Source organism: Lipomyces chichibuensis (genome assembly GCF_038497645.1).
Source record: "Lipomyces chichibuensis strain CBS 12929 unplaced genomic scaffold V1513scaffold_17, whole genome shotgun sequence".
Classification (NCBI taxonomy): domain Eukaryota; kingdom Fungi; phylum Ascomycota; class Lipomycetes; order Lipomycetales; family Lipomycetaceae; genus Lipomyces; species Lipomyces chichibuensis.
Genome location: NW_027117469.1, coordinates 12,364 through 26,297, shown reverse-complemented (window position 1 = coordinate 26,297; position 13,934 = coordinate 12,364). Strand labels below are relative to the sequence as shown.

The window sequence follows — 13,934 nt, the reverse complement described above, 5'->3', positions numbered from 1 at the left end:
AATGTAGACAGTATATCCCGGCTTCGAATTGTGCGGCAATACGTGACTAACATTACGGATTTGCAAGCACACCAACCGGTCAACTATTTCCCACTACTCACTCAAATTCGCGTTGTTATGAGCTATAGCGTCTCAAATCTGTAATTCATGCACTATTACGCGGTCGGCAATATCTCCCGTGAGACGAACGGAGATTTGCCAGCGGCGGCATCCGCCAGCCACACCAGCACTATGCCCAGGGCCAGTCTAGTCTTAGGGATTTAGGGGTGATTACAAGGAAACAAAGTGTACTGCTATCTGTGGCTGCGACGTAAGCCTTCCGCCAAACTTTGTGATGTGTCCATCTCTGAGTGTCGAAAGTGTGCATAATAACAGCGGAAGTCATAATTGTCCAACATCGTCATTCTGAAAGGTCTACTACCTTGGCAGAACCCCATCTCGATTTCAATACCATATGTAACAATCAACCCACCCATTGTACCAACTATCCGAACCTATTAGTCGTATAAATCATCATCATCATCATCATCATCAAACAAAAACAAGGCGCTTTGGTGAGAGCCAGGCGATTTGCCTGGGGACGGAGCAAACTGCTGACTATCGGCAGACCGTGGGACATCACTAGGTACAGCATCTGATCGAGGAGGTGTTGGATTTTGCTCCGGTATAGCGTTAACCATGCTTGAATGCGAGTGATTCAAATTTCTCCGTCCTGGACCTACCAAGTCATCATTAGGTTGAGTCACGCCCGCTTCAGAGAAGCCCATACTATTATCGCCGGCATTCGTCTTCTCATGTTCTTGTGATCCGAACTCGCGATTTTCGTCGTCGTTGTCGTCGTCGTCGCCGCCAAATCCTGCATCAACCACAAACCCAGTTCCGTCATCGTATGTTTGCCTCTGATCCAAATCACTTTTTTCCTCCGGCAAACGGGCTGGCTTCCATTCATCGATCAACTGCCTCCTTACGATTTTCATCTGCTTGCTTCGGCCCAGTCTTTCAGTCATTGCGAGAAAATCTTCGAAATTGGCTTTTGGAAATAGTTGGTGACCCCATATTTGGTAGCATTCTAGCAGCCGTCCTAAATAGCGATACTATAGACACTGAGCGTCAGTCGGTCGATGGCACGTTACGCCACAGTCAGTAATTACTAACCTCATGACCCTTGCCTTTAAACCTGACTTTCGGCGCCCGTCGTCTAATTGTGAGAAGACCTTCAGCAGACAATAATCTGTATCCCTGTTAGCGCACCAAAATTGGAGCAAAAGGGATGCAACCCACCTTTCATTATCCAGCTTCGCACGTGTTGACTTTTGTTTGATAACAACTTCCTTGTCAATCCCCAAATCAACGACATCCGGAGGTTTAGCAGCTGGTACCAGCGACGGTTCACCACCAGGTCGTGGATACAACTCGGCGTCAAGATTGATGTCGTCTGGAGGAGTTGGCAATCTTGCGAACCCTCTAGCCAGATCATTTTCAACATCGATTTCGACGGTGCTAGCACCGTATCCCATGTTTATCTCATCATTCACATCCGGATAATCATCATCATCATCATCTGGTCCAAATAAGTTTTCCATGATTCAGCTAAAATGAAAGTACGTTTAGCAGTTCCTTGGATTGGAACGCGTACCAACACACTGAATCAGTTTCGCGTCTGCCGGGTAATATCGCGGTGGAATCATTTTCAGTAAACTGAAACCGCAAACTTTACAGTAGGTTTAGTAACCCGCTCAATTCTCAAGCCGCAGCGGTTCAATGAAACAGACTCGGAAGTTCGACCAATGACAATCTAGATGCATCTTTGGGTTTGAAGAACAACTTGAGAGAAATCAGACACAAAAGAAAGGCAATCAACATTCAACAATCATATCCAGATATATTCATAGTCTCACAGAATTATTCTATTGATCCTGATACGATGTCTGAAGAGGGATTACCTACTATCCCTAAGGGAGATTATCCAGTACGTGACTTCCGCTCAAGTGACTTTTATTTGCTCTCGACAGACAGACACTAATTGCCTGTTATTATAGCTTATTGATGCCGATCCACATTTCAGCAGAGTAATCCGATATTTCCGGTTTTCAGACATCGGCATTTGGGCTGCCGTCGCTGCGTCGGCGCCTCTCCTCGTTGGCTTGATGGATTATAATAAGTACACTCAGATTAGCAGAGGCGTCCAGGGTACTATAAAGGGATTCCTTGTTGCGGCTAGACAACGACGGTCAATGTTTGGTCCCGCTCCTTCGCTGTTTTTGGGCGCTGTCGGTGGATTCTTGATCGCTTATCAACGCAGCTCTTGTAAGTGTTGGGTTGGGTTATCACAAACCTAGGAGTGTTAAGTCGGAATATACTCTAAACTTGCAATTATAGACCGCTTCCTTGGATACTCTGAGAACGCACGAGAACAGGCTAGAGACCTCGAGGATCTATCGAAGCGCGCCAAGGCTGGCCTTCCAATCTACGGAGAATCTGCGCTCACCCCCGAGCTTCAGAAAATCGCTGCTAGCTATTCACGATTAGCTATTTTCAAATTCTCCGTGTTCCCGCTCTTCAACTTCGTGAATCACCCGTACCATGGCGTTGACACTTCAAAGTACTTCAAGTAGAAATATAGCGATAGAACAGAAATAAGTTATCATTATAATTCACAGTCAACGGATGCAGATATGACAAATTGGTGGATGAATACTTGGTCGGCTAAGCGATAGTTCTTCTGCCAGATTGATCTAGAGCCTTGCCTGAAGATATGGTTTAAAAAAGATATGCTTGTCCATATTTCCATCACAATTAGTTTATCATAGTCACATTAATGGGAACGGTTTAATCTGTCTCGCATCATACTCATACTATTAGACAATATCCAGCGACGCCAACTAGTAGGAGTACACTCAGCAGTTTTATATAATTGAAACTACAAACATGAGAGTGGGCTTAGATGGAAAAGGCTTATGTCATGTCGCAGAAAGCCGGATTGTAAATCCTTACAAATTGGCACAAAAGCCTTGTAAAAACACGTATTTTGTTCCATAGGTAACATCATACTGCAATATCGAACATTGCATTATGAACCACTACTACATATTATTTCTAACAATCGGCCCTTATTGAGTTTATAGCACGTGTACAGAAATCATGATAAACGAAAGGACATGACATAAATGAAGAACACCGTTCAAATAATACCAACTATAAATAAAAAGAATAAAAATTCAAAGCCATAAAATGAAGAATAAAATTAATCACACACATACGGTCTAATACTGTAGATATTATTAAATGACAATTAAGCCAGTGCTACCTATCATAAACAATATCTATGAAAAAGCGATAAAAGTAAATACACTTAATAATGAATGAGATGATAAATCTGAAAGTCAAAGCAGTTTCTGTGAACGCACACGCAAGAGATGAAATGACGAATATCAAGAAACTTTTCGAAACGCCGCAACCTGAAACGAAATTCTCATGATACGAAGAGTAAATAAACGGTAGAAGAAAAGAACCTTCACGCGACAGGAGAAACAGTTTATTGCGCATAAACTCCATGGTAGCCTCTGCCATCAGCTTCCATTCGGTCTAATCTTCCATCACGAGCAGCCAAATATAACTCATTTAACCGAGCTACTGGGATTGGCTCGCTAGGATCTTGGCCTTGGGGTTGAGCGCCTGGTGGACCGGGTGGGATCTGTCCCTGCTGCTGGGCCTGATGTAAATGCGCAGCTTGTGGACTACAAAATATATATTAGCTCCTTTTCCTAACAACTGATTAAAACACAAAAGACAAAGAAGACAGACTTTGCTTACTTTATCGGTGCATATGGACTATAGTGGCTTTGTGGAGGCAACCCCATAGAAGGATATACTGGAGGAGGTGGAGTAGGCCTATGGAAAAACCAAGACTCAGTAAGAGAAAAAAGATACAAATACGTCACATTGCAATAACTTTTTAAGCTTTATATATACATGCAAAAAAAGGCAAATCTACCTGTAAGGAGCATTGACTGGTCCCGAGTTGTTCTGAGAACGACCCCAGGACAGCCTCACGCGAGAGTTACCAATCGGATAGCCCTGCATCTGATTGATAGCCATCTCAGCGGCATGGCGCTGAACAAACTGAACAAATCCACATCCCTTCCCAGGGGGGATCTTAACATAAGTAATCTCTCCAAATCCAGCAAAGAAGCTTCGAAGCTCATCCTCCGTAACATAGCCCGACAATCCACCAACGAAGACTGTAGTATTGTTGGGGTCCGTGAACTGGTTCATAGGCTGAGGAGCACCATAATAGCCCATAGGGGGCATGCCCATCTGGTACATTCCCATCTGTCCAGGACCCTGCTGCTGAAGCATACCAGCAGGAACAGCGGCACCCTTGTTCTTAGGCGTGGCCGTGGAGATTCGCATAGGTCTATTACCGCAGTAGAAGCCCTGCATCTCGGTTAAAGCGCGCTGCATCTCTGATTCATCGGTGAAACGAACAAAGCCATATCCTCGCGACATTCCCGACACTGGGTCGGTCATGATCTTCGCAGACTTGCAAGATGGGTAGCGGCTCTGGAAGAGATTCAACAAGACGTACTCGCTAGTTTCTGGGCCAAGATCCCCGACGAAAATCGAATACTCTGGAGAGCGATCATCCCTGGGTAGTAGTAAGCAACTAGGACCTTCAATTGGCATGTATGATACTGACCTTCGCTCAGAAAAACCACCACCAGAGGCCCAGTTAAGCTTAAACGCACGCTGCGTATTTGGAATCAAAGTTCCGTTGAGAGTCAAAGCCTTCGCCGCAGCAGCAGGGCTGGAGAAATCAACAAAACAGTAACCAGCGTTGGTACTATGAATACGTCAGACAGAGTCTTTCTAAATATTCAAAATCAGTTGTTGATGACATCAACATACCCAGAAAACTTGTCTCTAATCATCTTAACGTTGACTGCCTCGCCAAAATTCGACCAAACCTGGCGAACGAAATTCTCATCTATCCATGGCTCCAACTCGCCCATCCTAACGCAACAGTTAATCATTTCCAATCACATAGTTGGACTCATCGCAGTTAATACTTACCAAAGAGTGGTCTTCGAGTCATTAGTCGCCATCGCTCCCGAAGGAGTGGGAGTGCTGTTCGAGAAAGTCGCTGCAGCAGACGCATCAGCAGCAGTCGGAGCTGCGCCAGAGGCAGGAGCTTGCGGAGAAGCCGAATCTTGTTGCTGAGAGTAATCGTACGCGTAAGACATTTCTAGATCGAGAACTGACAAGTAATTGTGAAAGTAACCGAGATGTATTGATCGATTGGATAAATTCGCGAGCTACTGAGATATTGTTAGAGACAAAAATAAAACTGACGAGGGGTCAAAACACCGGATCCGAATCAGTGGCCACAATTGCATCCACAAACGTCTAATTCTATCTATTCATAGGACATACCAAAGGATAGTCACCGGCAAAAATCCGACAGATTGAAAGTCACTTGAGCTGGAGTTGTGGTAAATAGGCGATGTGACTTAAGTCGTAAACGATAAACACAATTTTATGCCGACAAAATACGAATAAATTGACTGTAGCAGAACAATAACCGGAAAAATCACAACAAACAAACAAAACAAAAAGGAAAAGAAAAAGGCACGTAAGGACACGAACTTCACAACAGGATCTGCACTAGCAATCAGTGTGAAGGGGAAAGGTTGACAAAAGTAGGAAGGATGCTGCGGATGAACGACGGCTAACCAAGGCGGCCGCTGCAACTACCAATAGCAATTCCAAAGCCTTCGGAGGTCTTCGGTAGCGAACAGTCGTTGCTCGGGAGGGCGCCTGCATGATTACCCTTAGGAAAAATTTGCAGCTTAGATCCAGTTTGGCACTACCGTGAGACACTGTAAACAATGCGGAATATATTGCAATTAATCGCGCGTATAAGCCATATCCCGACAACAGACAAAATCAACTAGATTGTCAGAAGAGCGGGTGTGGTACTTGTTGTGAGTGCCGGGTTATGATTACTATGAATAAATGCAATTTAATGTCGGCAACACAGTCAACTGATAGTTAACAGCAGATATAGCGTAATAATGCTACCTCGAGTACAGCACAAATGGTTCCCGACTCCTGGAAGTCTTAATTTCGCTGCAGCGAACGTTTGGCGGCCATTTGCTAATCAATTACCAATAATACAACCATTTGGACGGACGAGTACGTTCGCAACTGAGGCGTTTAATGCAGAACAGGATGCGCCATTGAATAACTATGAAAAATATTTGTCATCAAAGTTGATGGATGCGTTTGAACCATCGAAGCTGTCGGTTAGAGATATTTCCGGTAAGGGAGGCTACTGCGGAGAATCAAGAGTTAGTAGCTGATAAGTTGTAGGTGGTTGTGGATCAATGTTCGCCATTAGCATTGTTTCTAAGTCATTCAAAGGCGTATCTATGATTCAGCAGCATAGAATGGTAAACGAAGTGCTTGCGGACGAGATAAAGGAGTGGCACGGTGTCCAGCTGAACACAAGAGCAGAGTAAGCAATGATATCTAGAGTAGAACAACCCGTTTCGATCTGTACATAGGATTTATATAGACACTTATTTATTTTTGGTCTGTTGGGCATGTTTGGACATCGGAGTTTGTTTCATATGGTACCATTCAGTAATGGATTTGCACGCCTAATGTTACGCACCTGATATGAAATATTAATGTAATTACTACAGTCGAAAGCAAGTTCTTGATATCGATTGAGGGAGCTTCCGCATCGGGCGATGACGGGACGTTGTAACCTTAAAAGTATGCTACAGAATTAAACTCTCGCCTACAAAGCCAGATTTGATGAACATCGTCATAGCATCATCACAATCGAATGTTTCAGGATTCTGACTGGTAGCACATCCCGAGTTCTATAGAATCTCACCTTCAGACAATTACGAATGCATCGACTATGAAAGTAATATGCAATGGCGTCTCCAAGCCTGTCAAATAATGCAGATGCTGCAGATCAATCTCCGTCATCAGAGAGTAATGCCGGTGGCTTCCAAGTGGAAGATTCGAAGCAACAGCGCAATGTAGCGTACTCATCGTCCAGCACCGTGTTATCGTCTGTATTTTCACCAAACTTTGACATCCTCGACCGCGATTTTTTGAATTCATCGCACGTCGACTCGCCACAATTACAATCATTGCCAGGAAATGTGAATAACATCTCGTCGGCGCAACAATCCAAGTTGATCAATTATCTTGATGAGCAACTTCTATATATATCAAGGAAATATGTACGAAAGTTCTCGGACACAGGACCGCCGAACTCAGTCTATTATACAATAGAACCGTTACTGGAAGATCTGACGAATCTGGTGGATTTGATATGGTATTCTGTGTCCGCTACCAGTACGCCGTTCATACAGTCACAGTACCTATTGCGAATTGCCGATGACTTGAACGATTCCATTCCGTCGTTGCCAATAACTTCGCCCGACAAAGTGTTTTCATTTCTTCGGAAGCTCGATAAGATATTCTACAAGTTGATAGTTGGAGATGTCCCATCGCATAAGCGAATGAGCAATACCGAAAAGGCAAGGCTGGAGAGCATTGTCGAACGGACACGGGTTGATATTGTTACAGTTATGTCACCATTTGGCGGGCACGAATTGGATATAACGAGAGTGTATGAAGCCGTACTAGAAGAGCTCAACTAGTTTATCAATATTATTATTTATCTTATTTTCACCGAAAAGATGATAGAATAGGTATTTTACCTCATTACATGATATAAGCAAGTATCATGCAATACAATATCTATTAGCAAGACCTATGGAGTTTCGAATCGACTTAATCAAGGAGTGCCTAAAATATACTGCAGCAACTGAACGTGACGCGGTCGCAGGGTGAGCGGTTTCCATCATTTGTCGATATTAGAATGTTATTGACATCCAGCTGTTAGAAATGGTCTCAGATTGGGTATTCGGTGAGTCAATGACTCGAATCCCTGCTAGAAGTCGTATGCTCGATCACCCCTCGTCAAGTCGACGCTGTTGGCGACAGTTGTCGCTTCTAGTATACCAGAAAGGATAAAACATGTCTCCAAATAGCTTTCAAAAACACCGACCTATCATGAGAAAAACTAACTAGAGAAGAAATTCAGAGCAAATATGCCAGTTTGGATTCGTGATCTGATTTCTACGATGAATCATCCGGATGAGCTATGTGAGGTCTATTACCATACGGAATTTCGTACGCATCGCTTGCAGTCGAGAATACTGAGCATTGAATTCACTGAAAACGAACAGCCATATCACTAAGTTGCGGGTAAATTCATAGGCAGTGACGCCGAATACATCGAATCGATCAAATTCACAAATTGCAATAGCCGTTCCATTAACTCTTGACTGACCGAAGGAGGCTTTTGGTGCCTTTACTGTGATGGTCTATGGTTCAATTTTGTGATATGTAGCTTGAGTAGTGGCTGTACTGCTAAAAACTAGCTTTCTATAGCCTAAAAGACCGAAACTATTCTAGATACGTAGTTATTCATTGTATGATAGGTTCATGTGCAAGTATTGGGGTCTTAATTGCTGTTTGTCATTTGGGCCGGGTCGGTGCCGATATCTACAACGCGGAGTCCCAGGTAGGATCCAAGATGGTGAGAGCCAAGCCATTTGGTCCATTATTAGTTCCAGCAGCGAGGTGATAGGGGGCAAGAGGATAGTCTGGAACCGGATGGAGTAAGTCCAAGATAGCGAGAACCAAGCCACTTTGGTCACTACGGGTCCAAGTGACGGCTTATCAACAACGTGCAAGAGGGGAGACAGTGACAGATCGAGATTCTCTATGACCACCGGTGAGCAAGCTAAGGAAGGGCGAGTAGCTGTGCTTGGAGCCTTGTCTCCTTTGCAGAGAGAGACCACCAGATCTCGGCATTTTGTTCGCAACGTTCAAAATCCGCGGTTTGGTGGCCGTCTAATACAAGTTCGGATGTACGGATTGAAAAACCGCGGAAGACAATCGTCGCACAATCTTAAAGACAAAGGCAAAGCCATTTCCGTGGTTGTCATTCATAGGTAAGCCTGCCGAATGATTCGCGTTCCGAAGACTTAAAGTTTATGGCACTGACGAACCCCTGGGGCTAAGCTACTTCTGGTATGGTGCAACGGATAAATTGCTCTCGATGCCAGGTACGCTACTGTTCCCCAACGGCATTGCTCTCCGTAAACAGTGCTCGTAACGAAAGTGCCAGCAACAATCTTTCTAGTTACTGAGTGAATGGCATTTGGAGACTCGTTCATTCGGAAAAACGCAGTAGGTATTTCCGCGGTAAGTGGTTGAGCGTTTTAATTTCTTAAATGGCGGTAGCCGTTCTAAATTTGTCTGACGATGATCGATAGTTACATGCTGTACCCGACCCCGCCGTTCGTTTCTCTATTTTTCACCGCTCATTGCATCTAATTCCCTGCATCTAAGATCTTGCGGGAGTAAGTAACTGGTATAGCAAGTTCCGGGAGTGAATAACCTATTTCTCTGCCTGAGCGGTGTACTTACAAATAGCTGTTACCGTCACCCAGTTCTTCGCTTGAGTTATACAGCAACGGAAAATGAAGATACGCAATTCTTTTCTGACAGGCGTGGTATTGGTCAATGCCGTCCTCGCCGCCTCCTCCACAGATGAAAACTATGGCTACTCGTTGCCTGTTTACCCTTCTCGTGAGCTACTGCAAATCGCAGGTCATCACACATAATGCTAACAACATTATAGCTATGGGCGGTCGTATATCAGGTGACTGGTCCGATGCATACACAAAAGCTCGAGCATTTGTTTCCCAGCTCACCCTTCTCGAAAAGGTTAATCTGACCACAGGAACGGGTTGGGAAATGGGCCGATGTGTCGGAAATACCGGAGAAATTCCTAGAATCGGATTTCCTTCTCTGTGTCTCCAAGATTCGCCTCTTGGCATTCGTTTCACCGATCTGAACTCGGTATTTCCTGCTGGATTAGCTGCGGCTGCAACTTTCAATAAGAATTTGATGTATCTGCGAGGTAAAGCCATGGGAATGGAGTTCAAAGGCAAGGGAATCAATGGCATGCTGGCACCCTGCATTGGTCCAATTGGGCGAGCTCCAGAAGGTGGTCGAAATTGGGAAGCCTTTGGTGCCGATCCATACTTACAAGGCGTTGCTAGCTACCAATCCGTGTTAGGCATTCAAGAGGAGGGCGTTATTGCAACCGGTAAAACGCGCTTGTAAACATTTATCTGAAATAACTAACAATACTCCAGCCAAGCACTATCTTCTCAACGAGCAAGAACACTTTCGCCAATATGCAGAGTGGGTTAAATTTTACACAAATCTTTCGGCTCCATACAGTGCAAATGTCGACGAAAGAGCGCTCCGGGAAATATATGCATGGCCGTTTGCGGACGCGATCCGCGCTGGAGCGGCCGCGATAATGTGCTCTTACAATCAAGTCAATAATTCGCAAGCGTGCCAAAACAGCTATCTCCTTAACGGTATTCTTAAGGATGAGCTCGGTTTCCAAGGATTCGTGATGTCGGACTGGCTTGGGCAGCGAAGTGGCGTAGCTAGTGTCCTAGCCGGAATGGACATGACAATGCCTGGTGACGGTCTCGCTTGGGCTGACGGCGTTTCATTACTCGGATCCAATCTAACAACTGCGGTGCTCAACGGGTCTGTTCCACTGTGGAGATTGGACGACATGGCAACTCGCATTATGGCGGCTTACTACAAAGTCGGCCAGGATCCATCAACTTATCCGGAACCCAACTTTTCTTCTTGGACATTGTCCGATTATGGACTGGAAATTGCCGGATCGCTCGAAGGCCCTACTGGCCTCATCAATAAGCATGTCGACGTTCGGACCCCACTTAGTCGGCAAATAACGAGGCAAATCGCCCAAGAGAGTATGGTGCTGGTCAAAAATACAAATAATGCTTTGCCATTGAATAACGTTAGAAGATTGGGTTTGTTCGGTTCCGCTGCGGGACCTCCAACCCTGGGGCCGAATGGATGTATAGATCGGGGCTGCGACAATGGAACACTTGGCGTATGTTTTTTTGAACAATCTTTTGCCTTTAGGTTGAATACTAAAGTAAGCATAGATTGGCTGGGGTTCTGGAACTGCCAATTACCCATACCTCCTTACCCCTCTCGAAGTTATAAACGCTATGGCCATTGCTCAAGGTACTTCTGTGCAATATAATCTCGACGACTATGACCTCGATAATGTGGCGACGCTCGCTGGTGTGGTCGACACCGCTGTTGTCTTCATTACCTCAGATTCAGGTGAAGGATATCTGCATGTCGAAGGAAACATGGGAGACCGCAATAATCTTTCGGCATGGCACGGTGGCGACAATTTGGTGAAGGCCGTTGCATCTGAAAATAGCAATACCATCGTTGTTGTCGAGTCTGTCGGCGGTATTGATCTGGAGGCCTGGATCCAACACGTTAACGTCACAGCTGTTCTCTTTTCTCTTGTTCCCGGTCAGGATCTCGGTGTTGGCATTGCTGACATATTGTATGGAACTGTGAGTCCGTCTGGCAAGTTGCCATTCACTATTGCCAAGAATGCGAGCGATTATCCTGCCACTGTTATTTACGATGTCATTGAGCCAATTCCGCAGATAAATTTTTCTGAGAGTATCTTCGTTGACTATCGTCATTTCGACAAATACGATATCGAGCCCCGTTATGAGTTCGGATTTGGTTTGAGTTACACTACGTTTCAGATCAGTGGTCTTTCCGTAACTCGTCTAAATGGAGTAGTTGACAGTGAAGTGCCTCCTGATCCACCTTCGTACAGCTCCCCTCTCTATTTAAATAGTTCATTGCCGTCACCCAGTTCGGCAATATATCCCGGAGATATCCCGAGATATTCACATTATATATATCCATATATTGAGAAGGATATTGCAGAATCGATCACATACAACCCTGATGACTATGAGTATCCTGAGGGATACTCAGATATTCAACCGTCGAAATCAAGTCCTGCAGGTGGCGCCTCCGGTGGGAATCCTGCTCTATGGGATGTTCTGGTCCAAGCCAAGGCATCAATTACCAACAACGGCACTACTGGCGGATCAGAAGTCTTGCAGCTGTATGTCTCTTATCCCGCAGTTGATGGCGTAAACTTTCCCGTGCGAACCCTCCGCGGATTTGAGAAATTATCTGCATCACCCGGCGAGACGTCTACAGCCAATTTCGATCTCATGAGACGTGACTTGAGTTATTACGATGTTGCGTCACGCAATTGGTTACTTCCGAGAGGGACATATACTGTTTATATTGGAACAAGTAGTCGAAATTTAGCTGAGGCCGGAACATTCAATTTCTAGTATGACGTGCTATTGACACTTAGAATGGTACCCTTGTCATGTTGTTCCAGTTTGTTATACTTGTCATTCTGTGACTTTTGTGAGGATGGGATAGATCGAGTTGCAAGATGAAGAAGTGCAAATTATTCTAATATAGTACAAAACATTGAAACCTTCCTGAAAATGCTAATATGAAGCGAAACCTCTAACCAAATATGTGCAATAAAAATGCGCCTCTATGTCAACCCGATCCTCAACTCCAACAAATTTCGAATGATAAGTCCTTTATTTAATGAGAATCGCGTATCTAAACATGATCTGCTCGTCTCGAACATTTCACACCTTTGTCACTGTATAGATTAGACAGCTTGACTTTGATCTGTTTTCCTGTCCTTTCGTCGAATGCTAAACAGCCGTCTGAAGTCTTTAATTAGTATTTTAAAGCTCGGTGAAAACTTTGTACCTACACTTAGCGGCCCATGAAGGAGTATATAAATGCAGCGACACTGCTGGTTTCTCCGTCTCATTACTAATTCTGTGCAATCCTATCTTGTCGTGCATATATGTCACTTCGTTTTCGTGGTACTCTACCCGCCGCTCAACCTGCATTCGTCGGGGCATGTCGCCTTGTGGCCACTTATATATTGATTCGACCAATTCTCCTTGTAGAATTTTCATTATGCAACTAGCTATAGTCAGCATTACTGTAGCGCGTTATTATGCCGAACGTAACACGTACTGAGCGTCCGCGTGATCATGTATTAGTGAGCCTTTGCCTGGATTCCATACTAAGATCAATAGATTGGCTTTGTAGTTCATATCGTCAACGCCGTTCCTACATATAATTAGCCTCATGTCGCACAAATCGAGTACTTATGCAACAATACTACCTCGTATAATTCCTCGATAAGTCAGTGTGTGCATATTTGTCCCAGTCTGAACTGTCGGACGTATACCGTCTCATAGCGTCCATTAACTGCTCAACGTTGACATCGTCCGAGTCTATTCCCGACGTGGGTCCCAACTGGCGCCTGATCTCTTCCACCAATTCATCAAACGTGTCTACAGGCTGTGGAGTCGCGATGCCTCTGGCTGCCGCTGCGGTTATTATCGGTGTTATAATCCTCGAAACCGTTGGTTCTGCGGCTATCTGTGAGTGTGAAGATGTAGACATCATGGCTTGCATTCGGAAAGCAGGATGAACTACATTTGTTCGTACGATAGCTGGCGCGAGTGGCGTTTTCCTTGGACCTATAACCGAGAACAGAAGATTATTACTCACACGTGTACGGCAAGAGAATGCTATCGTGAGCCCAGACTGAGACAAGGACAAACTCATAAGCCACTTAAATCTCCAGTAGACCTGGAGACAAGAGACTCTGGGTATATGTCCAGGCCCTGTGAGCCGTGAGTGTGAGAGGATTATCATCCAAGCGGCCTCCAGTCAGCAGTTATCGTAGCCCGAGCAAACCTAATCAAACCCTAGCAGAAGTCCACATAACGATAACCCTAATTTGTCAAAACAAGTGAAGGGTTGCGTTTAAAGGCGTTGTATATTTCAATATCGTCACTTGTCAGATAATACACGCGTACAGTTCATTATATCATATATTCTAA

General features: G+C 44.7%; 7 protein-coding genes across 7 annotated transcripts; 4 read left to right on the top strand and 3 right to left on the bottom strand.

Annotated features, from left to right (window-relative positions):
- Nucleotides 1–497: 497 nt before the first annotated feature.
- V1513DRAFT_458681 (replication fork protection component Swi3-domain-containing protein) lies at nt 498–1,583 on the bottom strand (the record flags this gene model as incomplete). The annotated part of the gene is made up of 3 exons (XM_066899712.1): nt 498–1,094; nt 1,156–1,231; nt 1,282–1,583. 3 exons carry the CDS (start codon nt 1,581–1,583, stop codon nt 498–500), a joined length of 975 nt encoding a protein of 324 aa, XP_066753326.1.
- Nucleotides 1,584–1,705: 122 nt separating this feature from the next.
- Nucleotides 1,706–3,075, top strand: V1513DRAFT_71905 (NADH-ubiquinone oxidoreductase complex I, 21 kDa subunit-domain-containing protein). The gene is made up of 3 exons (XM_066900593.1): nt 1,706–1,969; nt 2,040–2,307; nt 2,380–3,075. The coding sequence occupies exons 1-3, from the start codon at nt 1,925–1,927 to the stop codon at nt 2,613–2,615; spliced, it is 549 nt and encodes a 182-aa protein (XP_066753325.1). The 5' UTR covers nt 1,706–1,924; the 3' UTR covers nt 2,616–3,075.
- A 585-nt stretch (nt 3,076–3,660) lies between these two features.
- On the bottom strand, nt 3,661–5,511 carry V1513DRAFT_71770 (uncharacterized protein). Its single transcript, XM_066900592.1, has 7 exons — nt 5,434–5,511; nt 5,074–5,318; nt 4,909–5,013; nt 4,700–4,843; nt 3,995–4,648; nt 3,814–3,891; nt 3,661–3,764 (listed from the first exon to the last, which is right to left on the bottom strand). Exons 2-7 carry the CDS (start codon nt 5,241–5,243, stop codon nt 3,752–3,754), a joined length of 1,164 nt encoding a protein of 387 aa, XP_066753324.1. The 5' UTR covers nt 5,244–5,318; nt 5,434–5,511; the 3' UTR covers nt 3,661–3,751.
- A 485-nt stretch (nt 5,512–5,996) lies between these two features.
- On the top strand, nt 5,997–6,835 carry V1513DRAFT_445225 (bola protein). Its single transcript, XM_066898078.1, has 2 exons — nt 5,997–6,321; nt 6,373–6,835. Exons 1-2 carry the CDS (start codon nt 6,075–6,077, stop codon nt 6,519–6,521), a joined length of 396 nt encoding a protein of 131 aa, XP_066753323.1. The 5' UTR covers nt 5,997–6,074; the 3' UTR covers nt 6,522–6,835.
- On the top strand, nt 6,791–8,138 carry V1513DRAFT_71732 (uncharacterized protein). The gene is made up of 2 exons (XM_066900591.1): nt 6,791–7,874; nt 7,931–8,138. The coding sequence occupies exon 1, from the start codon at nt 6,948–6,950 to the stop codon at nt 7,683–7,685; it is 738 nt and encodes a 245-aa protein (XP_066753322.1). The 5' UTR covers nt 6,791–6,947; the 3' UTR covers nt 7,686–7,874; nt 7,931–8,138.
- A 1,440-nt stretch (nt 8,139–9,578) lies between these two features.
- Nucleotides 9,579–12,338, top strand: V1513DRAFT_425398 (glycoside hydrolase superfamily; the record flags this gene model as incomplete). The annotated part of the gene is made up of 4 exons (XM_066896118.1): nt 9,579–9,687; nt 9,740–10,210; nt 10,260–11,044; nt 11,100–12,338. The coding sequence occupies 4 exons, from the start codon at nt 9,579–9,581 to the stop codon at nt 12,336–12,338; spliced, it is 2,604 nt and encodes an 867-aa protein (XP_066753321.1).
- Nucleotides 12,339–12,447: 109 nt separating this feature from the next.
- Nucleotides 12,448–13,847, bottom strand: V1513DRAFT_445217 (RmlC-like cupin domain-containing protein). Its single transcript, XM_066898077.1, has 4 exons — nt 13,208–13,847; nt 13,057–13,152; nt 12,785–13,002; nt 12,448–12,734 (listed from the first exon to the last, which is right to left on the bottom strand). The coding sequence occupies exons 1-4, from the start codon at nt 13,744–13,746 to the stop codon at nt 12,625–12,627; spliced, it is 963 nt and encodes a 320-aa protein (XP_066753320.1). The 5' UTR covers nt 13,747–13,847; the 3' UTR covers nt 12,448–12,624.
- Between the last annotated feature and the right edge of the window lie 87 nt (nt 13,848–13,934).